The following is a 27,027-nucleotide window of genomic DNA, read 5'->3' as shown; positions in this document are numbered from 1 at the left end:
CGGGCGCCAGGGAATGAACTGATCCTAGATAGGTCCTAGAGAACCCAAATCATCTGTGCATTAAAAAAAAGCAAAAGAATAAAAAATTCCCAGTTTAGAAAATGAATTATTATTTTTGCTCTTACCCTACATCAATAGATTTCCAAACTCACATATTGGGGTGTCGGGTCTCTTACAGCAGCTTTTCATACACCGATAAAAGTAATTCAACCCATTGTTATAGAAAAAACCACAGCTATTCCAGCAAAATGGCGCTACATTAGTGATGGGTAGATAGTTTGTAACACTGTTCCATCATATTGTGATGCTGACTGCTTCCCCCTAGATATGGATGACTCCTCCAGTATGTTGGGAGAAGATGACCGGGAGGATGAGGAGCTGGAAGCTGCTGCAAATCATCTGAACAAGGATTTTTACAACGAATTGGCTGAGAAGGCCAAATTACATAGCACTGAACCTACTGTCAAGCCAATCCCTATAGAGACTCTGCTGGGGCCTCTCCCCACTGCTGCAAGCCTGGGCATCACAGATTCCATCAAGGAATGTATCGAAACCAAGGAGCAAGAAAAATGTAAGTAGAGAACATATTTAGGAGAATGGGACACCTGCAATACCCTGCACTGCAGCCATTGTATGTGCGATGTTCTGGTGTATGGACCAGTATAAACAGTAAAGTGCTCACCTGGAAGCCAGAGCATTGATGGGAAGGCTGACAGTCAGGCCTCAACAGATTTGATATTAATAGACTTTGATCCCAGAAAACCCATTTGAAGGAAGTTTAATAGTACAGTCCCATGGTGCATTTATCACCTAGACCTTACAGCACCACTGTATAGAAGGTATTGTGCTAAGATAACCAGTGATTTGTCACTTGGTTGGTGGTTTGTATATTTCTCTGTAGTCCCAATCTTTTCCTAGTAAAACTGCATGAATCTTACTTACTCATACTTACATACTTCTTACACACATATACATCTTGCATACTTGATAAGGCTCTTCTGCTCCATTCATGTACATCCTGTATATAGTACATATTCTGGTCATTAGGAACCTATGCAGGTGTTAAACAGGCACCATAAAGGCTGGTCCCTGATTCAGGATGGGACACATCTAAAGTTTTGCTTTAGCCACGTGTTTTCTCCAGTTATAATCAGCAGGTAGCTGACTTACTTATTTCATTCTATGTGTAAATTATACAGTATTATATTTAGTATACACCAGGTCCTGGTGTTTCTGTGTCATCTCAGCAGCTCCTGTTTATTCTTGTGTTCAGCCTCTACTCCTCCCAGAATATAAGTGACCGGACCACACAATGGTTGTATCCAAGGCAGATGACACAGCCCAGCCGGTGCGGTTTTCATCTGCTTGGAGGAATCTTGTGACATTCTCACTTATCTGCAGAAATATATTGCTGATCTGAATGCTAGAGAAGACTGGATATGTTAGGACACTTGTAGTCAGCAAGTTACACCTTATGCACATGTGTATGGCAGCATGCAGAATCCTGAGAGTTAAATATTGATGATGTACTGATGATGGATTCCCATAGATCAGTTGCTTAAAGCCCTGCTTCACTGGTCAGTCACATCAGATTAATTTGTCATGTGGTCTGTTTGCAGCTCAGTCCCATTAAAGTGAATTGTGTTGAGCTGCTATACCAAGCACAGCCCCTAGGTAATGTACAGTGCTTTACATGCAGCTTCATATTCAGCAGTGGCTACAGCGCTTGCCCAACACTATAGCACTGTGTATGTTGGACCCCCACCAATCAGTTATTGATAACCTGTTCTAAGAATATGTCATCAATAGTTAGCTCTTGGAAACCACTTTAAAGAGAATCTTTCACCATCTCCAACAATTCCAGTTCTTTACATCATGTAATAGCTTCTGCTCCATTGATAGTGAGCAATCTAGAGTGCTAGTTTTGGTGTCTGATATGCTGTTTAGTCTCTGTACTGTCAGGAGGGCGGAGTCAGGCAGGAGCAGACAAGGGGTGTCTCTGATTGAAGCCCAGATTCCCCCTTATCTGACACTGCCCTTCTGACATTACAGAACTGAAATAGCACATCAGGTATCAAAACCAACTGCACTTTTTGCTCAGGATCCATGGGGGCTAGAGAGAAAATGCCAACTGTGCTGGAATCAGTACAACACCGCCCATTAATAGGTACTAAGACCTTGGTGGAGTAGGCCAAAGCTCCTCTTTAAGTCACCTAGACTTCGTGCTTCCAGACAATTGCCTTTTTATGGTAGGAAAACTAATACCTACATACAGCACAGGATGGAATGTGCCATATTGTTTTTTTACCTGTGTGGAACCAGACAAAAAGGTTAAGCTAATATTTGCAGACAGGATATTATCAGTCTCATAGTTAAATGACAAATTTAGCTCTACCACATCCATTGCTGTTGAGTTAATAAATTCCCTTACAATGAAGTAGGGATGCTTGTAGTCAGTGAAACCACATGTGAAGGTTTATTCACATCAAGTGCTTTTTTATATCTGTTTAGCAGGTCCCTTTAACGGAGGCAATAAATGTATACAAACAGATGGTCATCCTTTTACATAGAGATCAATATAAAATAAATACATTTGGTCTCCTGGTCTTTGCTTCCAATAAACAAATCTGTTAAATGGATGTAAAATAATTGATGTGAATGCGCTCTTACATGTCTGGATATTATGATGAATTCACAGTACAGTCTATATGTTATATTCTAGTGTGAAGCAGAGAGATCGTGAGTTTGCTCTCCTCCGTCTCTGTTCTCTGGCTCCTCCAGTTTATTTTTACCTTCAGTATTTTTTGCTCTCTCTGTGTACGCTTGGCTTCAGCTGATACAGTAGTCTCATGTGTTTTATTAATCTGGGCATATAGGCACACTCCTGCTGGGTATGAAGACTAAATAGACCTGGCAGTGGAGCATATGTAAACACTACACAGAAGCCAAACACACCAATAATTCACAAAAAGTGTACAAACCTGTTATTCACACAAGGTTATGGGTGGTTCTCGCACGCCCTGATAATATGGGTTGGGAAGCCTGGCATCCTTTAAGCGCATAAGCAAACTTGCATTTATATTGGGTTTGTTGGTTTAGCACTTTAATTTTTGCTTATATTAAGTCTGATATTTACCTTTTTCCATAAGGATGAATTCACATGCTGCAGATTTTTGGAGAAGTAATGCATATGGTGAAATCGTGAGCAAAGGCCTCATAAAACTTAACCAGATTTTGCTACTGTGGACAAAGTCTTACTTCCTTTGTATGTAGTATTTGAACAATTACACGGGTCAGGCGGTTTTTATACCCATGTAGTTATGGCATCTCTACAAGCATCTCGGTCTCCAATGACAGGGGCCCTAACCAGTACAGCAGTGAGGCAGAATGTGCTCCCCTAATCTTGGTTTACAGATGTATTCCACTTCATACTTTTATTATATAATATTTCTGATGAGCGGTGCTTAGACATAACATACCAGTTCTCCTCTCTCCCGGGGCCCCAGCTTCCAGTGGTGGCATCTTCATTCATCTGTATACAGATACCTCAGCTGGCATCTCCAGTGACATCTTGTTTGTGCTAGAGTTTTTGGTTATTATTTTAAGAGCCCCACAACAATAGTGGTAAATAATAAAATTATGACTTGGAACATCCCTTTAGGCTAAGGCTCCATGTTGTGGAAACGCAGCAGATTTTGCTGCAGCATTTTGAGCCAATGTCAAGAGTGGCTTGAAAAGGAATGAAAAATATAAAGGAAACTCTTAGACATTTCCCTTCTGTTAAATCTACTGCTGACTTTGGCTAAAAAAAAAACACAGCAAAAGCTGCCACAAAAAACTGTCTGTTTTTGCAGTGTAGGGCCTTACCCTTGAAGGGGGTTTCTCATATTAGAATATCATCAGTATTTGATAGTGGGGTCCAAATCCCAGGACACCTACTGATCAGCTGGTTCACTGAATACTAAGTACAGTACCGTACTTTGCTTAGACTATGCTAGATCACCTAGGATCTATATTTAGGTGTAATCAATTTTTATTGAATTTTCATAAAGGAACAGAATAAAGGCACGATACAAAATGCAAACAATGGTGGTAACATCATAGTAACATTTGTGCTAATGGACGCATAGAACCACTAAATGTTAGGATCTATATTTAATATATTTTCTGGAGGAATAAAAGAGGAACTGCATAGCACAGAGTTTAAAAAAATCCTGCTCATGAATTGTTATCTTGCGGGGAAAACAAGTCTTTCTTAAATAGACAAATCATGGAAAAGGACATATATCCATCCATACAGGTTAAGAGGCTGTATAGCTGTGCAGTAAGGGACAAGACTGTACAAGCATCGTGCATAGAGTTCTGCGATGTGTTTATTCCTTGTACAGTTTTTTGCACCCTATCTAGCACTTGTATCCTTCAAGGGTGCCATCCGTGTGAAGTTAAAGGAGTTGGCCAATTTCAGACCAATATTGAGAAACAAATGTTATTGTTTATACAATAAAATTATATACAATTTTCCAATATACTTTCTGTATCAATTCCTCCCAGTTTTCTAGATTCCGGCTTACTGTCATTCATTCTGTTACTTCTAGAGGATAAAAGTCTGACCGTGGTCATGTGATGTATGGTCCATGGTCATGTGATTTACGGTCCATGGTCATGTGATGAGTACACAGGTGCACAGCTGATTTCCAGGCAGATGTCTGATTACTGTGCTGTGACTGTAACTGTAACGAGCAGCACCTGTGTGTACATCACATGACCATGGACCGTAAATCACATGACCATGGTCAGAGTTTTATCCTCTAGAAGTAACAGAATAAATGACATCAAGCAGAGATCTAGAAAACCAGGAGGAATTGATACAGAAAGTATATTGGAAAATTGTACAACTTTTTACTATAAAAACAATAACATTGTCTCTCAATATAGGTCTGAAAGTGGCCAACCCCTTTAAGTTAGACTTGCATATGGACAATGGATCACTGTATCTGATTTGTCAAAATTTTTCTTTGATACTGCATAATTGCTAGCTTACTAGTAGAAGTCTGTAGGTGACATTGTATATTTCATCTGTCAAGTGCCTCATGTATGATCCGAAATTGTGGATAAAAATGACATCACCCGGTGATATTCTAGTCAGTCATTTAACATTCAGTCTCCTCTTTGTTGTAGTTGTCTATAAACCTATGAGCCCTTGGTGACAGGCCACAATACCGGCCGGTGTCAGAATGATGAAACCTAAATGATTTATTACTTCTCTGCAGTTCATTTCCACCATGTTGAAACATTATGTCCTTCTTGTGACAAATGACAGGATCATGGCCGTCTAGAGACCGCGCTACTGCTATTGCTGTTTATATCAAGTCGTTAGAAGAAATGCTCATGTAGTTCATTGGAGGGTCAAACATGGCGCTTTTTATTGCAATGAATGTAGAGTAACTTTTAGTTTTGTATGTGTTTTATTTTCTCAGTAAATTTAACGTAGGTTTCCAGGTTTGTAATATCCTTAGGATAGGTCATCAACACCAGATCAGTTGGTTCATGTTCTCACCCCTACAGATCAGCTGCAGACAGTGGCCACAATGTACTGGAACTAGACTGCTCCTTACATTTTGTGGACACAATTACACAATTTAGCCAAAGTGTACTGACAATTAGATCCCCTAAAATCTGATATTGATGTCTCATCCTAAAGATAGGTCATTAATATCAAGTCCTGGGAAACCTGTTCAGTGTGGCTGATTTAAAGGGTTTTTATGACGTAATAGGTTTATGGAATAAGCCTCAGGTCTTTAGCAGCTATCTCATAGGTGGGGTCCAAGTGCATAGATGCCCATCTGTTGGGAGAACAGGGTCCCACAATACAGTGGAGCAGAGCAGGGGAGGTTTGGCTATTCACCCATTAGGTTGACGTTCCAAAAGTACGACATCCACCTATTAGGCAGTGGTGACAAACCCTGGGTACAGTATATAGTGTTCCATACATTTCTTCATTTGAAGTAGACCTTTAAAGGAAAGCATCAGATCGATGGTTGTTGACTCTGCTGAGCGCAGCAGCTTCTACATTTACATGGGTTTGTCTACAGGCGTATGTCCACTTGGCATTGGCAGTGTAGGGTACTGCAGCTTCTTCGTTTTTTACTTGGGTTTGTCTACCTGCGTATGTCCACTTGGCATTGGTAGTGTAGGGTACAGTATTTTTTTTTTCTTTTTAAATGTAGATTGTGAGCCCCATATAGGGCTCACAATGTACATTGTTCCCTATCAGTATGTCTTTGTATTATGGGAGGAAATCCACGCAAACACGGGGAGTACATACAAACTCCGTGCAGATGTTGTTCCTGGTGGGATTTGAACCTAGAACTCCAGCACTGCAGTGCTAAGCACTGAGTCACTGTGTTGCCCCAGGGTACAGTAGTTTCTGTTATAGAGGACCTTTCACCATATCCGGGCACAGGCAGTGTTATATACTGCCAGAAAGCTGACAGTGCGCTGAATTCAGCGCACTGTCGGCTTTCCCGATCTGTGCCCGGTGTGAAGAGCTTATGGCCCGGTACCGTAGCTCTTCTATGGTCAGAAGGGCGTTTCTGACCATTAGCCAGAGACGTCCTTCTGCCTCGCGGCGCCAATCGCGCTGTACTGTGGAGCCGGGAGGAACGCCCCCTCCCTCTGCTCACACAGCTCGTCCATAGACGAGTATTATCAGGAGGGGAGGGGGCGTTCCTCCCGGCCCCACAGTACAGCGCGATTGGCGCCGCGAGGCAGAAGGACATCTCTGGCTAATGGTCAGAAACGCCCTTCTGACCATAGAAGAGCTACGGTACCGGGCCGTAAGCTCTTCACACCGTGCACAGATCGGGAAAGCCGACAGTGTGCTGAATTCAGCGCACTCTCAGCTTTCCGGCAGTATATAACACTGCATGTGCCTAGATATGGTGAAAGGTCCTCTTTAATAGATGGACCAATGTAAACTATGAAGAGGATGCTGCGTTTTCCCGAGCGCCACAGCCACTCCTCATTGGTAGTAGGGCTCTACCTATCCTAATGATAGGTCATCTGTATTCTGATCCCAGAAAACCCCTTTAACCTAAATGTGGTATTCTGCTTGTTTCCTATACCCAGAGAGCAGATAGGAGCTGAGAAGACAGAGCTAAGCTGCTAGGTCACAGAGTGTACCACTTTTATAAATGTAATAACCTATAACAGTAAGTGGCTGGGTAATGTAGTATTACATGGCAGCTCTTCAGCTGAATGTCTCCTAATGTAATACATGAATGAGCCGGGTCCATCACAGTGAGAAGTGTCCCGGCTAATAAAGTGTGATAGTCCTGCACTGCCTTTACAAGTGTCTGAGGCCTCATGAAGTGCTGTCGCCTTTTCTAGGCCATAGATTTCCATAATGGTGGATATCCAGAATCTGGCAGAGGTGGCATTTCTCTATGTATGTAGCATTAGCCTGGCTGGCTAGTTATACGCAACCTGACCTCTGGAGTGATCCCATCATGGAATTTCACTAGACATCAGAACTACATGTCAGTCCGTATTGTACAATCCTTTCTTAGAACTTGAATAGAAAATGAAATACCTGACAAGTCCATCTTAAAGGGATATTGCTTCATGTTGTCTTGTCTGTGCTGAGCTGAGTAATAACACAAAGTTCCATCTAAACAGGAAATTAATCTCCAGACGTACCAAAATTGTGCACTCCGAGTGACAGCCGCAGCTTGTTACAGGGTAGAGGAAATGTAGACATCAATTTAATGTGTACCTGTTGCCTGGACACTGAGGTGTCAGCTACATTTATTATGCTGGATGAAGCCATTGTGAGACTTTATCGTGTGGCTAAATCCTATGAAGCTTACATCTGTTACAGTGGACAGGAGAATAAACGTCATTAAAGCAATGCAATTATATAAATGGCTCCAGACATCTTCCAGGAAATAATAATTCTGAAGCATCTTTTCTTAGAACTCTGGATTGTGTTGCTCCTCCTGGAAATGTTTCCAGGAGGAGCAACACATCATCAGTATACAATTCTTCATACATTTCCAGGAGGAGAGACAAAGGAGCATCACAGAAATAAACCTTTCATAGCCTGCATTTAATGGGGAATGTACTCAGGAGAGATTGACCGGGCCTGTGAGAACCTTTCGCCGGTGCAGGTGCTGTAATAGTTAAATATAGTGCTTATTAAGCTGTGTAAAAGGTATGAAGTGAACATTTCTGTCTTGGATGGTGAGTGGGCACACACAATGGATTTCAAGAGCGTAACGTGCCAACTTTTTCTTGGACATCAAGCTCCTTTCGCTGGCTCGCTACCCACCAGACTTTATTTCATACAAGCCACTCAAGAGAGAAAACCTTGCTGCCCCGTGCCAGCTGTATAAGTCCGCATTGGTCTGTGTTATAGTACAATTCCTCTCCTCTACCAGTGGACTTGTCGGTATTCACTGTACCTCTAATATTTTATTTGTGATATGTAATAATTGTGATGGACAAGGTTTGTCTATTTTTTTGTGTTTTTTTATACTATGCTGAAATAGATGAAGTTACAGGAAGTTGGATTGTAGGCATAATTTATAATCTTCTATCTACTATCTAACCCAGTGATTGCCAACAGGCGGGACATGGAAAACTACCAGGGTGCTGCAATCATTTTTTTGTAAGGTGACCACATACCTTCACAATATTACCTGTGTCCTAAGGGGTCATTCACACGGAGGAAGTTGGCGCTGATCCTGGCGCGATAACTCGATAATTGGCTTCAATGGGTTCTGTTTGCTGCGTGGAACCAATTGAAATTAATGGGAAAAAAGACTCCCATTGATTTCAGTGGGTTCCGCATGGAAAATGGAACTCATTGAAGTCAATGGGAGTCTTTTTTTCAGCACTGATTCTGACGCGAGTTATCGTGCCAGAATCAGCACCAACTTCATCCGTGTAAATGCCCACTTGGAAAGTTTTTTGTCGTTTGGTAAAAAATATTCAGTGGGGGTTCCACAAGGAAGTTTTTTTTCTTCTTCAGGGGTAACCTGAAATGGTTTGGGTAACACTGATCTAACCTACCATCTGCTATCTATCATCTATTATCTAATCTATTGTCTACCATCTAATCTAGTACTTACTTCTAGTCTATTTACTATCTAATCTATCATTTACTTCCTGATCTATAATCTATCTAATCTATCACTACTATCTAATCTAGTATCTACTTCTAGTCTACTATCTAATCTATTATCTAATCTATCATACTTCCTATCTATTATCTGCTATCTAATTTTGATAGTGCTAGGAATTGATGTGTTTTAGTCTGAGACCACACATTACAGAAAACTTTGTTTTTCTTTATTGCAGATTTTGCTGAAGTTTTTTTTTTTTTTTTTTTTTTTAAGCCAAAGTGAGGGTGGATTTAGTAGAAGGGAGAAGTATATAAGCCATTCTTGACTTTGGCTCAAAAAAACACTACAAAAATCAAAGATTTTCTGCAGCATGTGGCTCTGGACATTTTTTGTGCCTTCCTTGACTAGGTCCATGGCTTCACCTGAACCAAGGTGTGTCAAAGTATTTTTTTTTTTTTTTTAATGTAGAATGTGAGCTCCATATAGGGCTCACAATGTACATTTTCCCTATCAGTATGTCTTTGGAGCATGGGAGGAAGTCCTTGCGTAGACAAGGAGAACATTCAACCTCCTTGCAGATGTTGTCCTTGGCAGGATTCGAACCCAGGACTCCAGCGCTGCAAGGCTGCAGTGCTAACCACTGAGCCACCGTGTTGCCCCTAAAGTGTGTCAAAGTAAGCCAAACAATAGATGGTGTTGATGCAAACAAATGTGTCTAAAGAGATGCTAGCTTTTTCTTGAGCTGCAGTAATAAACTTGGCACATCTCTTGAAGAGCCATTCAGTGCTGTACAGATAAGCATACAATCTTCTAGGTGTGACTTATTCTGACCTGGCATGTGTATAATGTTTTCTCTCGGGTTCTAGTGTGCCTTTTGCTGCCAGTCTCTCATGCCTTCTGTCCCCTCATTAATTCCAGATAGTCCTGGTATAAAACCCACCTCTAGCAACATCAGGCGCTCAAAGTAAGATATCTTCTTGCGCTGCTTAAGGAAAGTCAGTGGAGACACGGCTTTAATTGTGTCTGTGACATTTGCGAGATTTGCTAGTGTCTCAGCCCTTGGCATTTTGTATTCATTTATATTCACAGGTACTCTGTGGAAATAGAGTAATTGCAGTTGATGTTTCAATAAGAGCAGGTTCTCCTAACCCACCCTGAATATACAGGAAACAGAGGATTCTGGGTCAGGCTTGTTATTGCACCCAGCGTTTTACATAAATATACGGGAATGACTTCTTATTTAGACTTCATGAATGTTAGAAACTTTGCCGGTGGCAATGGAGGAAATGGTGCGGGCAAGTTAATTACATTTCTGTGTATATAGCATGATGGCTTATGTTACAAAGTCACTTCAAGTTGTGTAGAAATGATAGTGATAGAATGACTGATGTATTCATTGCTCATATCAAAGGAATACATAAAAGAATGACCATATTTATCACAGGCATAAAGCATTTTACCCCTAGAATTGGAAATCAAATACTTGTACATCTATAAATGATCTGCGAGGTACAGATACTGGGCGAAAACCAATGATGGCAACCATTGCCTTACTGATAACTTGTATAGTATATGAGTATATAAGTTTTTTTTAATGCTACAGCAGTGTCGAGCCTGTATTCTGGTTATACCCGGTACTGCAGCTCGGCCCTGCTTAGTTCTTATCCTCACTCAGTAGTGGAATAACCCGGTGTGCACAGAATGGTTTACAGCCCCTTATACCTGGTACCCTTATATATTGAGTCCCTGCCAGTCTCCTTCACCATGGGATTGCTCTCTCTCCCTATTTACAGGCACTTGTGGCCAAAAATTTTGAGACTTGACACAAATTTAGGTTTTCACCAAGTTTTCTGATTGTGTTTTTAGATCTTTAGTATACTGAAGAACCCATACGTTTTTAACCTTTTATTGACAAATACAACAAATCCTTGCAAAAGGTCAGTGTTTACAGACTTGAGTGTTTCTTGCAATCCCTGCTGGCTTCTTGTTATCTACTTCTGGGCACAATCCTGAATGCTGACAACCCATTCTCGTCTAATCTGTACTTAGAGTTTACTACAATGCCTTTTTTTTGTTTGCTTTTTGAGGATTGTTCACAGGTTCTCAGTGTGGCTATGGGCTCAAAGTTTTAATGTTTTCTTCACTCTATTGTGCTTAAGAAAACATTGTTTATCACCATTCTGCTCCTGGATCGTTGGAAGGATGTTTAGATCCCATTCCGACCAGCATTGGAACACCATGACAGAATGCCAATGTTCTGCAATAGCATTCCCCCGTGTGGAGGAAGATGAAGAGGAATCCAAGGTGGATGGTCGGTCTAAAATAACTCTTCATTTTCCATCATGTGAACATACCCTTATATTAGACAAGAATGGGGTGTCATCATTCAAGGTCTGGCATAGAAGCTTATATCCAGCATGCTACTGCAAATTGAAGAAGTCTTACAAAATAAGGTTCAACACTGTAAGTATTGCATCTTTGTATAAATTTGATGTATATCTCAATAAAACTTATGAGATTCTTAGAATTGAACTTTAGTATACCAGAGAAACATCTGACTAAAAGAGCTAAAACTACCGAAGCAGAAAACTTAGTTAAAACCAAAATTTGTCAGTCTGTCCATGACTACATATTATGCTTATTACCTATGTAGACTTGCGCGATACAAATGGTTGTTTTTTTACCTAATTTCTGTCAGCATGCGCAGAGAATACCCAGTGATGCCCATAGTACGCACCCATTCAGATGGCTAAACATTAAGTTATCTATTGTTGCTGTTCTAGATGGATTATTGGTCTTGTCCCTTGCTATACAACTTATAGATCTTATTGGTTGTTACGGGCAACACTACAGTTTTTGGTCGCACCTTTACTTGCATACTGTGTTGGTACCAATAAACAAATCCCATATCTGAATGTATAGGATGTGGAGTCCAGATTTAGCTGTGTTTCCAGGTGTGTCCAGCCCTGGTTCTCATGGACATGGGGCACTAGAGATAAGACCTGTTTACCTTTCTGTGCCTTTCAGATCATTGCTCATTTTTATCTGGAACATAATAATGTCATACTTTCCAAAGCCGTCACTAGGATTTTGTTTCCTGTTGAGCAGTGTTATTCAGTACAGCGCAGCTTAACTAGCTAAGTACCGCAGCGCACCTTATACGTCCTCGTCTGCCATTTACTCTTAAGGCTGAAGACACACACACAGTTTTAGGTGCAGTTTGTAAAGCCCTCTTTTGAGCCAAAACCTGTAGCGATTCCAGCAGGATACAGAGGTACAAGTCATTCCTCTGTGTTTCCCATTTCTTTTGAATCAACTCCTGGCTTTGGATCAAATATCCCCATGTGTCATTTCAGCCTAAAGAGGAAAATGATGAACGCTGTGATCATATATATCTTAGAAGTTTGATTACAAAACCACAGATCTGTCCTGGATTTAACCCAGACAAGCTGGAGCATGATCCCTCCTCCCATCGCTTCAATAGTAATGCCATAGAATTGCATGTATCTGTATATTCCGCACTCCATTACTAAGAATACAGTGGACTTGTGCTGAGAGACAGATCACCCTTTGGTACAGCACACCTGAACTACTGGACCTAACATTACCTGGGGGCCTCTGTGTGCCAAGGCCGTGCAGAATTACTGCAATTACATCCAGAATTACTGCAATTACATCCAACTATATTTTATAGTTGGATGAAAAAATGATGCAAAATAATAATACTATAAAAACAGTATAAATACGGTAGTTTATATTTGTCATTTAACCGAATTAAGCGAATGAACAAAAGAGAGATGGAAATCACATCAGTATTTGGTGTTTGCTAGCTTGCGGGTTAAAAGAATCCACGGCTCAAGTTAACTTTCTGCCACAGATTTTTTTCGTCCAATCAGCCATGTGTAGATGCCATAATGGTCAATGTGTGAATTGTTACCTACCGCTATTATTAAAGGTGTTGTCCAGCTATTTTTTTTAATGCTGACTTCTATTCACTAACAGATCATTGGCGGTCCGATACCCAGGACACTCGCTGTTCAGTTGTGTGAAGGGGTCGCAGCACTTGGGCATATGCTGTTACCTCTTCACTGTTTCACCAATTGGTTGACCCTCACTTATCAGTGAGGATAGGTCATCCGTAAAAATGAACTGAACAACCCCTTTAATTGGTGATACTCAGTATGTTCCTTAATAATTGTCCTGCAGCGGTGCAGACTCACTTGGTGTAACTATGTGAATTCTGTGTGTCACGCAGTTATTTGATAAATTCTGGAGAATAGTGACTCCTCTCACTAATATTCATAGTTTTATGACTTCTTGGGAACTTACAATTTTGTGTTAACATGTAGATTTGATTATTCAATTTAGTTACAGGAAACAAGTCTGTGTGGTGAGATGTGCCAACATTCCCCAATTTCAGAGAAAACAGGTCATCATTTAGTAAGAAAGCGCTTCCACTGTACTCCGCAACTTGCTAGACTTGGCAATAATCTTAAAGAATAGATACTAACTTAGGTGCAGGCAATAGGCCACAACTCGCTAGGCATGGTAGAACACTCTTTAAGTCACCCCATGGCTGGTGTGCATGTACCGCAGTTTTATGTGAAACTAGAGATGAGCGAACAGTAAAATGTTCGAGATTCGTTTCGAGTAGCCCCTCAATATTCGACTACTCGAATCGAATCCTATTATAGTCTATGGGGGGAAAATGCTCGTTTCAGAGGTAGACAACGTTCGATCAAATTACACTTACTAAGTCCACGAGTGAGGGTCGGGCTGGATCCTCCGAGAAGTCTTCTCCGTGCAGCGTCCCCGCGGCATCTTCTGGCTCTGAATTCACTCTTCCAGGCATCGGGCCTGGGCAGAGCCGAGTGCGCATGTCCAGACCCTTCCTCCCCCTGAGAGCAGGGAGCTATGTCACTTGGGAACTGAGCGGATAGCTCGTGGTCATAGAAACACATGTAAACAATGAAGTGAATAAATTAAGATAGCGGCCAAACAAAGCAGTTTTGATAAAGCAATATATTTCGAAAAAGTCTTAAATCCACATAAACTAGCAGTATACATAGGATCCTTGCTATGGGACAACCCCTTTAAAGTGCAGTTTTTGCCCCTTTTCCTTTAGGAAGGTATCAGCAACTTTCTTCCTTTTACTAAAACGTTTTGCATTGCTGTTAAATGAATTTGTTGGTAAGAAGAGTTTTACATCATCTGGGAAACCTATTATGGTTGCATTGTGCCAGAATGATTGTGTTACCAATATCTGCGCATGTGAACTACACCGGACCTTTCATAAAGCTGAACCAGTTTGGCATTGGCTGTAGCCAGATGTTGTATCTGTAAAATCCATGTGTCACCTGTGTGTAAGAGGAATGAAATGAAATGTCTCCAGGAGTTTGCTGACTACAATCCTGTAGTCTGTCTGCATATACTGTGGTGGTCGAGACATTGTGGGTATTGACGAAGGTTTTTGGGCCTTTGCCATCTATACAAAGTGGCATTGTGATATTTGTTACCATTGCACACACAGGACATAACATCGGTGAGATGTTATGAACCCTGCAGGGTTCTTCTGTCCGCTTGAGAAGTCGGACATCTTCACTTGCGGACAGGGAAGGACGGGCACGGAGTGCAAAACAACGCACCCGATGCCCATTGAAATGAATGACAGGTGTCACGGACACAGCTAGTGTCCGCTCCTAATGTCCGTGACAGATTTTGAGCGGACACTAGGAGCGGACACTACCTGTCGGACACCAACGGTAGTGTGAACGCTCCCTAATAGTGATAAATATTTGTGAATTATTCCATAAGAAACTGAAAGAATTTAGCAACTGGCACTATATTTGGCACTCTTCTTCCAGTATTGTTTCAGAACTGAGCTCCTGTCTGACCAGTAATCCGCCCCTGCACGCTACAAACCCAACATGATACTCTTAGGGCCTGTTCAGATGGCTGAAAGAGCGATTAAGCTCTGGTTCCCCATGGCAAGAATGAATAGGATGATCAGGGTGATCCAGTATCTGTCTCAATTAATCTTACTGGTTGCCTCGTGTTTTTTATGAATTAGAACAAATTTTGGGTGCAGAATATTATTGTACTTGACAGCCTTGAAGTTTTATTTACAGTACCCACTGCAAAACATACAGATGACGCTGCAGTACATGTGTAGACCACATCCCTTTACGGGTTGTTCACAACCTTTAAACTAGAGGCTAGACCAGTCTGGAATGGACTCCATAGTGTGTATATTGGTGCCTTGAGTTATCTCAAATGCATTATGCAGCTGGCACCATTGTAAACAGTGAGCAAATATCTTGGCATCAGTGTAAAAAAAAAAACAAAAAACCCAAAAAACTGCTACTTCAGATGGGTGAAGTTACTATTAGAGGGGTCATGCCTTGAAAAGTATTATCCTCTCTCCATAGTATAGAACAAGCATACTCAAATGGCAAACCAGGACCCCAGCTGCCAGCTGTCCGGTTCCCTGCCTTTCCCGGATCTTTCATTAAGAGGGGCCTGGAGAAACCTTCATTTCCTACCTACTGTCCCTAAGCCCTGATCCCGTGTACCAGCAGCAGTCAGGTTTTGGTAATCAAAAACCTGACAGAAATGACAGAAAGGCTATGATTAAGAGACTTAGTGTCTTGAAACGCGTCAGCCAGATATGTAAACAACTAGCGTTTTTTTAACCACGTTTATGTTTTCTTCACTTTTTCACTTGTTCGTCATGGTTTCTGTACCGTATTTTTAACATGAAGAAATAAAGGACATTTTTTAGTCTGAACAAGAGCTGCGGATCTCATCTGTATTTATACTTGGTTTTGGTAATCAACCTTGCTGTATTCACAGATATGGGCTCTTGTGAAGGCAGCAATGCTGATTGCCGATCCCTGCTACCGCTTAGTGTAGGGGATCAGGGCTTGGGGACTGCAGGAGGGAGATGAATGTTCCTCCCAGCCGCTGTTAACGTTGATTATGTGTAGGAGCATTAATTATACTGTGGGGGGGAGGAGACAATGGAGGAGATGCAATAAATGGGGCATTATATTCTGTGGGACTCCCCGCAGTATAATGCTCTTTAGTGCCCCCACCCACCGTATAATGCTCCTTAGTGCCCCCACCCACAATATAATGCTCCTTAGTGCCCCCACCCACAGTATAATGCTCCTTAGTGCCCCCAACCACAGTATAATGCTTCTTATTGCCTCCACACACTTTAAAATGCTCCTTAGTGCCCCCACCCACAGTATAATGCTCCTTACTGCCTCCACAAACTTTTAAATGCTCCTTAGTGCCGCCATAGGCAGTATACTGCTCTTTAATGCCCGCCACCCTACACACACCCGTACAGTATAATGCCACATTAAGAAATATTTTTTCCAAATTTTTTAAATTTTTCTTGTGTGTCTATTTGTCCGAAAAATAGTGTACATCATGTCTCATTCCGCTCGGACTTCCACTTGATGACGGACCTCTGTCAACGGATCTTTGCAAAAAGTAGTTGAGTACCCCTGGTATAGAGGATAAATACCTCATCGTTGAGGGGCTGACCGCTGAGACCCCCACTGCTCCTGTGATTGGGGGGCTTAAATCTGATGGGAGCACCTGAAACAACTGAAATAATCACTTAGCTATCTCTAGCACTTCTATTCTTGCTGCAGTCAGGCTGAATGTATAGCGGGAGCAATACATTCGTGGTATAACCCCTTCTCACCTTATATGTATATGAGTAAAACAGCAATTTTCTCGGCAATGGAGCTGCAGTGCTGAATAACAAGGGTATATTTGGAAAGTGTGTAAGGAACACTACAATGTACTTCTATTTTTCTTACCTTTTCAGCTAGTTTTCTTTGGACAGCTGACTACCATCCATTTAGAAGAGGAGAATTCTGTGACAATACATCAGGATACATCGTTACCTTATATTATAAGGTCCTCGTCACTTCAATTAATTTCCTGTATATTCCATTACAGCAAAATGTTCAGTGTGGCATGTCCTATAGGAGAACATTAGCCATTTGATATCACATCTGCAGGATGAATCACCGTCACAGTCTTATAAATGGCAGGAAATACGGCTGCTGTTAAACGATACAAAGTCTGACTATCCAGAGCCAACAACACTTATAACCCAGTTGTAACATGATGTGCAGACCCTGCTGGTGAACACAAGCTCTTATACACCTGCAATATGGTGGACGAGAGGGAGAATCGCACTAATATATGGTGTTCAGAAAAACCTCAGTAAAGTTCAATGGTTTTAGCAGATCAAGGAACTTGGATTGTGAACTTGGTGTCTTCCGGATAATATGTATCTGTCATATGTATATGGAAATACTCCTATTAGATATTGTGATTAGCTAGAAGGAGAGATTGTCAGCAGAGGACCAAGCAGATCGTGTCTACAGGTCCAGAGCCTGGCAAGCTAGGAGAAGACGTCTCTGTGTTGTCCAAGAAAAGTTTATTAAGTGTAAGCAATTGGCAGGTTTCTGGACCACCAACCTCGAATGTAAACTTGTATGTGTCAGATCTTAAAGGGAAGGGATTTAGAAAAGCTAACCTTTCAGTTTTGGGCGAAATTTTTCTTTAAATCCAAACCACACAAACAATAATTACATTTCCATGGCTAAGCGCTTTCCTGAGAATGTCATTTCAGTTTTGCTGAAATAAACAAGAAGACATTTGCCATCTCAGTGCCGTTGGTAAACAATCCAATAATTTAGCATTCCATAATTTATTGAGAATTTCCTGCTCCGCGCTCCATTTAAGGAAATCCTAATTTATCTCTCAATCCTAGCAAAAAATAGCTCTGTCTGCTGCGGCGGAAGCAGCGAAATGAATTTAGAAAGTATACATCCTTCTGTTGTGTGCTTGTAATCTGCAGACATGCTTGCAAGAAACATTGCCATATTTAGCATCTTGTGTCAAGACAATTATTTACAATATCTGAGCAGCGTGGAGCCGGATTACCAGTATAAAGGATCCAAATCTGCAGCTTCAGTGCCAGTGCCCGTGCCATACGGGAAAGGCAACCAAGCGGAGAACATAATCTGCTCCAGATGTACGTGATTAACCCCTTTATGTTCCCAAGAGGCGCTTAACCCTCAAAACCAACCCCTTAGTACTGCAATACTAGAGGCCAGTAGTCTACCACTTTTGCTACAGCTAATGTGAAACTAAAAATCCAATATGATTGAGAGTTATAGTCTGTTAAAAGTTGGAGTGTCACATCTCTTGTTTCCTGACTCAGCTGATCTACAACGTTGAACGTCACCTGAACTATTCGGAAGTTATTCTTTCACAGCTACTGGAGCAATATGGTCGTCCGCAATTGTGGGTTGCTGCACTCCGGCTGTAGCACTACAAACTATGTATTCAATTGATTGTTGGGGGAGGCAGAAGTCAAGCTCGCACTGATCTGATATCGATGGATTATCCTAGAGACTAGCTGTCAATATTACAATCCTGTAAGGCTAAGATCCCGCAGTATGTCTCGCAGCAAAAAAGCGCTGTGGGAAAAACCGTATGGCAACGCATCGCTGTTCTTCCTGCATTGCTTTAGACAGAAAGTTTGAAGAGGTTCCCTCTGTTTCAGTTATATCTATGGGGAAACCACTGGTGTTTCCATAGGTATAATTGACATGCTGCGATTTCCAAAACCGCACCAGTTTTGGAAAACGTGGTGTGTCTGCACTGCAGATGTTACCGCGAAGTGGGCATGGGATTCCCTAGAATCTCATCCACTTTGCCCTGACTGTAAAATGCCTCAATTTTTCCTGCGGTGTTTCTGCAGCGGGCAAATCGTGGCATTTACATCCCGTGGGGCCCCAGTCTGAAACCTGTTTAAAGATTGTCATTTCAAAAATTTTTTGTAAATGAATTGCTTGGGTCAATATAGGAAACTTTGTAATTTATCTTCTCAGAGGAAAGTGCTTCTAAATGTCTGCTAAACAGTGCACTTCACTGCTCAGAACCATCATCAGTAAAGACAGACTGGAGCTCACAAACCAATCATGTTACATGGCAGTCTATGGAGAAGCGAGGGAGGAGGAGCCAGTGGAGAGAGAAAGGAACACAAACACAAGATACCAAAGATAACATAAGCATTCTAGCAGCAGTATTTAGCTGCCACCGAGCAGTATAGATGTAAATTAAGCTATTATATCTTATTATAATCTGCTCTGGGACAGTCTGTGTGTCTCTCTGCTTCTTACTCACTCTTCTTACCTCCTTCCCTTCTCCATAGACTTCTATGAACTGTAATCTGTCTTCATTGAAGAAAGGTCTGACAGTGAATTGAGTAGTTAAGACTGGCTTCACATATGCCCAGGGGTCTCTGTTGTTTGTTTGCTCACATACCCCTTACACTATAATGGAGTCTGCTGTTTTTATACTGAATCCGGCAGAGAGAAAAGTCCTTCATTTCTGTGCTGGAGTCTTGAAAGGAGAAGTGAACCTAGCCTTAGCAGACAGAAGAGGAGCTGATAAGAGATTGCAATATATCTTATCAGATAAGAATGTTTCCAAGTTTCATATAGTCCCTGAAAGTATTCATTTACAAAAAAAAAAAGTAAAATGGAACAGCACTTACTATAAGTCCTGTAAAAGATTTCCTAAAAACTGTTCTTGCAACATGTGCCAAATAGGCAGTAATTTCCAACCGTTTTGTAATGGGCATACCTTCGCTCCTCACAGCTACCCCCATCCTGCTGTAAAGTGACCTGTCTTGCTGTCTTCCAGTGAACCCTGATCAGTTTCCTAAGAACACCAGGGTTCCTCGGAATAGACTGTGTACTCTCTGCAGTCCTACGGTCATGAAGTCTACCATCAAAGGTTTACATTTCACATTTTATAAACTAGACCTAGAAACCGAGGCTTCATGATGCAGTGGACGCCAGGGAATAAATGTTTCCATGCTTCTTTTAGTTAATAGTGAGGCAGGATCCATAAGAATGTGCCTGCTCTAATCTTGGTCCTCCTGGTACTCGGTCTTCTGGGAAATCATAAAAACAGGAACAGCAAAACAACAAAAATTCTTATAAATGTCATTATTTTTGTAAAAATGTCAGACAAATATGGTAATTTCCTGAAAGTTTATGAAATAGACATCATGGTGGGTGGTCTTCTCAAAGAAGAGGGTTAATATGTAAAAGTGAAGATCAGTCCCAGAAATGTGATTTGGGTAAGGGGACGTTCACACTAGCATTGTTAGTGTCCATTGCTAACATCCGTCAGACACTAACAGATATGTCAAAAATCTGTTGAAATCCCATTGATTTTATCTGTTGTCTGATAGTGTCTGTTTTCACTAAATCCGTGAAAGGTCCATTATTTGGGGAGAAATAACTCGGGGTGCAGGACTTTTGGCTCCATTGAAAATAAGGGACTTATGACGAACATTAAGTATCATCAGTTAATATACGTTAATGACCTTTTTACCTGTAAGGGTGTGTTCACAAGGAGGAATTTGCCACAGATTTGGGGGCGGATTTCACCCCCAAACCCAAATTCCTCCCGGAATCCACCTCTCTTTGTTTTCAATGGGAGGCAGAGATCGGAGCAGAACACGGAAAAAAAAAAAGAAGCGTCCAGCTCGATCTTGCTGTGGATTCTGAGGCTGATTCAGCCGTGGGGCCCGCAGCTTGAGACCCCCTTCTGATTAGACCAATTCATCCGGGCCTAATCAAGAGCGGGATGCCGTGACGGAAGGCTGATGCACTGTCGCAGCTAGACCGCGGTGAAAATTCCAGCGGCGGAAAATGAACATACCCAAAGTAATTTTTGGAGAATTTCTCTGTAACCAAGGGTAACATTCAGGTTTCCTTCCACATAATAATTTGGCGTGCTATCGTAGCATCCAAATACACAGCCCTAATATGAACAGAGCCTGACAGCGCTGTGTGAGATTGTGCAGAGGCGTAATATGCCCTATGAGGCCTTCTTTTGTGAAATACAGTCCTCATCTGTCTGTTTTCATGGTGAAGTATTTACTCGTTGATTTTCCCATGTACAGAGGTTCCTGGAGGTGCAGCCACACGCCGCCTTTGGCCATCACCTTTAGGGTCAGGGGTATAGAAGGCATTTGCTTTGTTTTGTATGATGAAGATGAAAGCGCCCTCCTCTTTGTACCCGGCACCTGCACACGGCTTTGCAGTAATTCCTCTTTTGAAAGTGGAGTTATGCTGTTACCTATAGCCTGCAGTTACAGAAAACAGCTCATCGCTTGTGAACCACATCAAACCACACAGATGGAAGCTTTCTTCCTAAATATCCTTCATAGGTGGCAGATCAGACGCAGCGTCACATCTGTGTTTGGAAGAGATGATATCTGCTTTATGGTTTCAGTTTTATATCCCAGGAAACTGAAACAAATGAGGATGATTCATTTATTGTATTTGATCCTTCTGCATCCGTCACTTTAGAAGGTGTAGTAACAAATTACTAGAGTTTCCTAGGAACACACACTAAAGCTAGAGTTTATTTTGCCTTATTTTTGATAGCAGTTAAATGGCGTCTATTGTTCCCTGTTATTAACCATTACGGGTATGACTGCAATGTTGACAACTAAGGCTCTGTTCGCATTATGTTCAAATACGATGGGGCTTATTTATTAAGACCTGTGTGATTAACAACCCATGCCCTCTGCAGTCCACGCCTCATATTAGACACATCCTCCGCGGTCTGTGCGCCTAAAGAGACATCTCTGCCAGCTCCTTGCTGATGTAGATTTTTGGCATTGTTAACACCATGAAGCTGTCATAGGCTATAAATGTGATGCCCCCAGCGCTCCACATTACAGGAAAGTGCAATTATTGGCACAAATTCTCAACTATTGGCAAACAATTTTCAACTTTTTCTTTGGTTTGTTTTCTGGCGCACAAGCTATGATAAATCAGGCCCTATGTTTGTTGTGTATAGTGGAAGATCTCCCATTGTATAGGGTTCCATTTACCTGACAGCTAAAATCGTGTCCTTTTGGCATCAATTTGGCAGGTATGCTTAGGTATACCATCTTACTGCATAGAGAAGTGTAGTCTGTACAGTGGCGTATATCCTATGTATATGTCTGACACTGATGCCGTGTGAACAGAGCCTGAATATGGATTCCTTCAACTCCCACAAGGTTTTCTTGGCTGTCTTGTTTTGTCATGGCGGATGTGGCTAAGCAATATTGTGCTGTTTTGCAGAACTCTTTGTTTTAGGGAATACATGCTGAGCACCCAGGAGCATAACTCCAACTTTTGAAGAACAGAAAGAGGGACAAAATGTGCGACGCGCTATGTGACAAGTTTAGTTCCATCCACTTTTATGTTGACTCCAACTGTCCCACAGTATTAAGTCCCTTTCCTGGTGCCCCAGTTTAAACTGGGGGAAACTAGAGGGGACATGAAACTGGAGCAGCTGGAGGGGGACATTAACAGTGGGGGTAGTTGGAGGGGGGCAATAAATTAATGGCAGCTGAAGTGGGACATTAAACGGAGGCCAAGTAGAGGGGGTCATAAAACGTGGGCAGCTAGAAGCAGACATTAAACCGTAGGTGTAGCTGGACGGTGACATTAAACTGGAATTGGGGGCTGTTATAAGAGCGGGATGTGATCGGAGTAAAGTTTAAAGGGATTCTACCATTAAAGCAACTTTTTTTCTAATTACCACGTCGGAATAGCCTTAAGAAAGGTTATTCATCTCCTACCTTTAGATGTGGTCTCCGTCACGCCATTCCTTAGAAATACCGGTACTTACCGTATGCTAATGAGGTCTCGGCAGCAATGAGGGTGTCCTTCTTCTTCATCTGCCTCCTCCTCTTGTCTGTCTTCTTCTTTCTTCGTCATGTCTGACGCCTGCGCAGTCGGCTCTGACAGCAAGACCCTGTTAGAGCCGATTGCACATGCTCAGTAAGGTCCTTACAGCCCTCCGAAGCCTGGATGAGTTTACTCGCGTGTCGGAGGGCTGTACGGACCTTACTGAGCATGCGCAGTCGGCTCTAACAGGGTCTCTGCTGTCAGAGCTGACTGCGCAGGTGTCAGACATGATGAAGAAAAAAGACGACAGACAAGGGGAGGAGGCAGATGAAGAAGGACGCCCCCATTGCTGCCGAGACCTCATTAGCATACCAGTATTTCTAAGGAACGGCGCGACAGAGACCACATCTAAAGGTAGGAGACGAATAGCCTTTCTTAAGGCTATTCCGACATGGTAATTAGAAAAAAAAGTTTCTTTAATGGTAGAATCCCTTTAAGTAAAGCACTAAAGGGACATAGCGGGACATGCAGGGAGCTGCGTGGGACCACGGGACAGGAGTATAAAATCAAGACTTTCCCGCTAAATGCGGGACGTTTGGGAGCTATGCCAAGGAGATTGGTAGGAGGTTGCAAAGATTTCTGATTTTGGCATGCAGAGGGGGGCATGTAAATTTTTGCTTGTTTTTTCTCAGTTTTCACCACTGGAAAATTTAAGTATTACACAGTGCTCAATTAAAGGGGTTGTCCAGGATTAAGGTTTATAGGGCCTGCTTCCCATGCTCATACTGCACTATACATAATACAGGACTAGAAGCAGATGGCTCCGATCCCTTAAAGTGGCCAGACACCACTACTGCAGCTTAGCACCCATTGACATTAAAGGCTACATGATCTAGTCTGGACAACCCCTTTATTCCAGGACTCCAGTCACCCTCCTCTATAAAGCTCATACTACAACATACAGCGTAAACCCATCAGTTATACGTAACACCCTGCATCTGTACACCAAAGAAGGATTTTCTTGCATTTTTGAGACGTTTTTATAAATTCTACAGTATTTTCACAGTCAGTTAACCAAACCACCATATCTTTGTCATAGAGTTTAGGATGGTGAGGCTGTTCATGATGGACCTCTAGACATTGATATGACATAGACATGTACTGTCTATAGCATCAATATATTCAGGAGCATTGCACAGGTTGCATATTGCATTTTCCCTGGATCTCCGATTATCTTTAGAAGTGCAGTTTCAGCTCTTCATGGTTTTACCTTTGTTATATCTTAACCTGTCGGTAATTATATTTTATTGCGGTACGTAATGGCGTCACGACATTCACAGATGAAGATTTTCATACGTTTTGAAAAATAACTCTAGATCGACTATGAAATGTATTTTATTGTGGGAAGGAGGGAAATGCAGACAATATCAAATCTTCTCCATGACTCCAGGTCCTGACAGTAGCGGTAGTAGTAGTGACCTGAAAAAGTCTGATCTAGAATTTGAGCCCCATATTACATAAAAGTGCACAGAAAATGTAGCGATGCCTTGTCATAAGAATATCGTGTGGATTCACCATACACATTATTCACTTCTTCCCTGGATTCAGTATTGGTATGTGCACATTCACAGTTATGATGCTTTTGTTTGGTGTATGCCATACTGACTCCTTAAAGGAATTGTCTACTTCAGACAATAATTTCTTGTCTGAATGCCCCCCCGATCAGCTGTTATCTATTTAGGAACTCAACAGCAAGTGTTCAGTTTTCCTGCAGCGCCGCTACAGGGGAAATAAAGCATTACAAGTATGAATTCAAAGGTCCATGTAATCCATGGATATGTTTGGTTGCTCAGGGTTCTGAGTGAGAGACCCTATTCTATTAACGCAGACATATGGGGTTGTAGTATGTGCCCCAAGTCTATAGTTCATCCAGAAGCTGCAATTATTGTGAGGTTTCCTACTACCGTATATGAAGTCCAGGTATCTGGAGGTTTCTTTTTATATTTTAGTGTCTGAAGCCTTGGAGGGGCCAAATAATAAGTAGAGATGTGAAGTCTTACAATGATGTGGTTATGGTCGCACACTAGTCTATTTACATTTTTCGGTGCTCTCTACAGAGTGTGCCTGTTCCTATTACTCAGTGGCATATCCATAAAGCTGCATTTCTGCCAGCCTAGTGCTTCTAAAATAGCTTGTTCTGAACACATATTGTATATCTTGATGATATACTGTACTATAAAGCTTTCCACAAATAAACATTGTATTTATGCCACATCCCCAGGATGATGATACATATTTATAGCTATGGGGGAAATGAAGGTGGACGCTGAAATTCATAGGGGCCAGACCCCTCTCCTGACATGTCTGTTCTATTAAATACTTGCATTCCCTATAATATGACAAATGGTGCCGTTTGCATTGTCTCACTCCTCCGTCATTCCTCCTGGAAACGTGACTGCAGCTAGGCCCACACCTAGCAAAATGGAAAAAGCAGCCAAAAACACTGGCGATTTTCTTTTTTGCATCCTTTCCTATAAGTTTACAGGGCACACGCAATGCTTCCGCAGGTAAAATTTAACATGCTGCGTTTTTCAAAACTTTTGTAACAAAGTTTGTCTGAGATTAAATGAAATCTCATTCACTTTGCTGGGACTGTAAAATGCTGCATTTTTCTTTGCTGTGTTTCTGCAACAGCCAACAATTCTTCATTTCTGTAACAAAAACATTTGTAATGTAATAGGGAGAGCTGTACAGTAGGGGAGTCTGTGGTTGCATACAGGCGCTCATCCCAAACCACCACTAGAGGCATGGGAAGCCAGTTTAGCTATGTTATATTTTTGATATGTACGAGGAAACCCATACAAACGCAAGAAGTACATACAGACTTCTTGCAAATGATGTTTATGGATGAATTTGAACCCAGAACCCCAGGGCTGCAAGGCAAGAGTGCTAACCACCGAGCCATCTGTTGTCTCAGGGGTTTTACAGGAAGGCTTTCAGTGCTTGCTTCCCCCAGTTTTCTAATGAGGAAAAACCTCAGTTTTCCAGGCTGGTTCTCAGTTCATTTCACGTGATCAGAACCAGCACCTGGCCCCCGAGTGCTATTCCCTCCTCTCTTATGTTTGCTACTAGATACTTGTGCTATGGGGCTGGTAGATTACATCATTATACTAGTTAAAGGGATTCTATCATTGGTAAAACTCAACTAAGCATATATTTGCATAACCTTTAGAAAGGCTATTCTAGAAGTACCTTTTGTTTAATTCTCCCAGCCATTTTAGAATTATCTCGCTTTTATTGATCTGCTGATTAGCGATCAACGAGCATCGAAAGTTCACTGAGCACTGTCTGCTGTGTGTACACAGGGGGAGGTGAGAGCAGGGAGGCTGATGACACAGCAGCAGCCTGTGCTGCACACATAGCAAGACAGTGCTCACTGCTATTCCTGGCTATTTAGCATATCAATAAAACCGGGCTAATTCAAAAACGGCTGATAGGATTAACAAACTAAAGGTATGTGTGGAATAGCCTTTCTAAAGACTATGCAAATATATGCTCAGTTAAAAATGAGTTTTCCCAATGATAGAATCCCTTTAAGCCAGTCAGATTGATAGCTTGCAGTGAACATGGAGAGGAGGAAGGACCAGCACAATGGCTCAATGGTTAGCACTGGGACCTTGAAGTGCTGGAGTCTTGGGTTCAAATCCATCCATGGACAAAATCTGCAAGGAGTTTGTCTCCCTGTATTTGTGTGGGTTTCTTCTCACACTCCAAAAGACATATTGATGGTGGAAGTAAGTAATGAAAGTCTCCCTGGAAAACCCTTTATAATTTGAAAACTGGGTGTTTCTATTCCCTTTGTCATCTGCATACAACAGAGTGTGCAACCTGAGGGTATTCTGTTTTTTAACGGAAGGCACTTGGATGACTTCTGAGTGTTTTCCATCTTGGATTGATTTCAGTGGGTGGTTCCATTTTATTTTTTCTCTATAGGACATGCTCTATAATTGTCCGGAATGAAACAGACCATAGATACACCCTCGGGCTGCACACTATGGTGTATCATACATACAGGGGGAATTTACCAGGTTTAGAAGCATTTTTTTCTTGCTGCTTGTCCCATTTGGTTAGTGAGCATTGTGTGTGATATAACTTTATAT

The 27,027-nt window shown here is 41.8% G+C and overlaps 1 protein-coding gene across 1 annotated transcript in view; it reads left to right on the top strand.

Moving 5' to 3' along the window:
- The window catches only part of BRF1 (BRF1 general transcription factor IIIB subunit), a 214,121-nt gene that overhangs the window by 135,337 nt on the left and 51,757 nt on the right, over positions 1-27,027 (top strand). The window contains exon 11 of the mRNA XM_075282663.1: positions 326-571. Within this exon, the coding sequence (XP_075138764.1) occupies positions 326-571 (246 nt within the window). The remainder of the gene's footprint in view (positions 1-325; positions 572-27,027) is intronic.

Source organism: Leptodactylus fuscus, chromosome 7, assembly GCF_031893055.1.
Source record: "Leptodactylus fuscus isolate aLepFus1 chromosome 7, aLepFus1.hap2, whole genome shotgun sequence".
Lineage (NCBI taxonomy): Eukaryota > Metazoa > Chordata > Amphibia > Anura > Leptodactylidae > Leptodactylus > Leptodactylus fuscus.
Note: the sequence above shows the minus strand (reverse complement) of the source record. Positions and strands in the feature narration are given on the sequence as shown.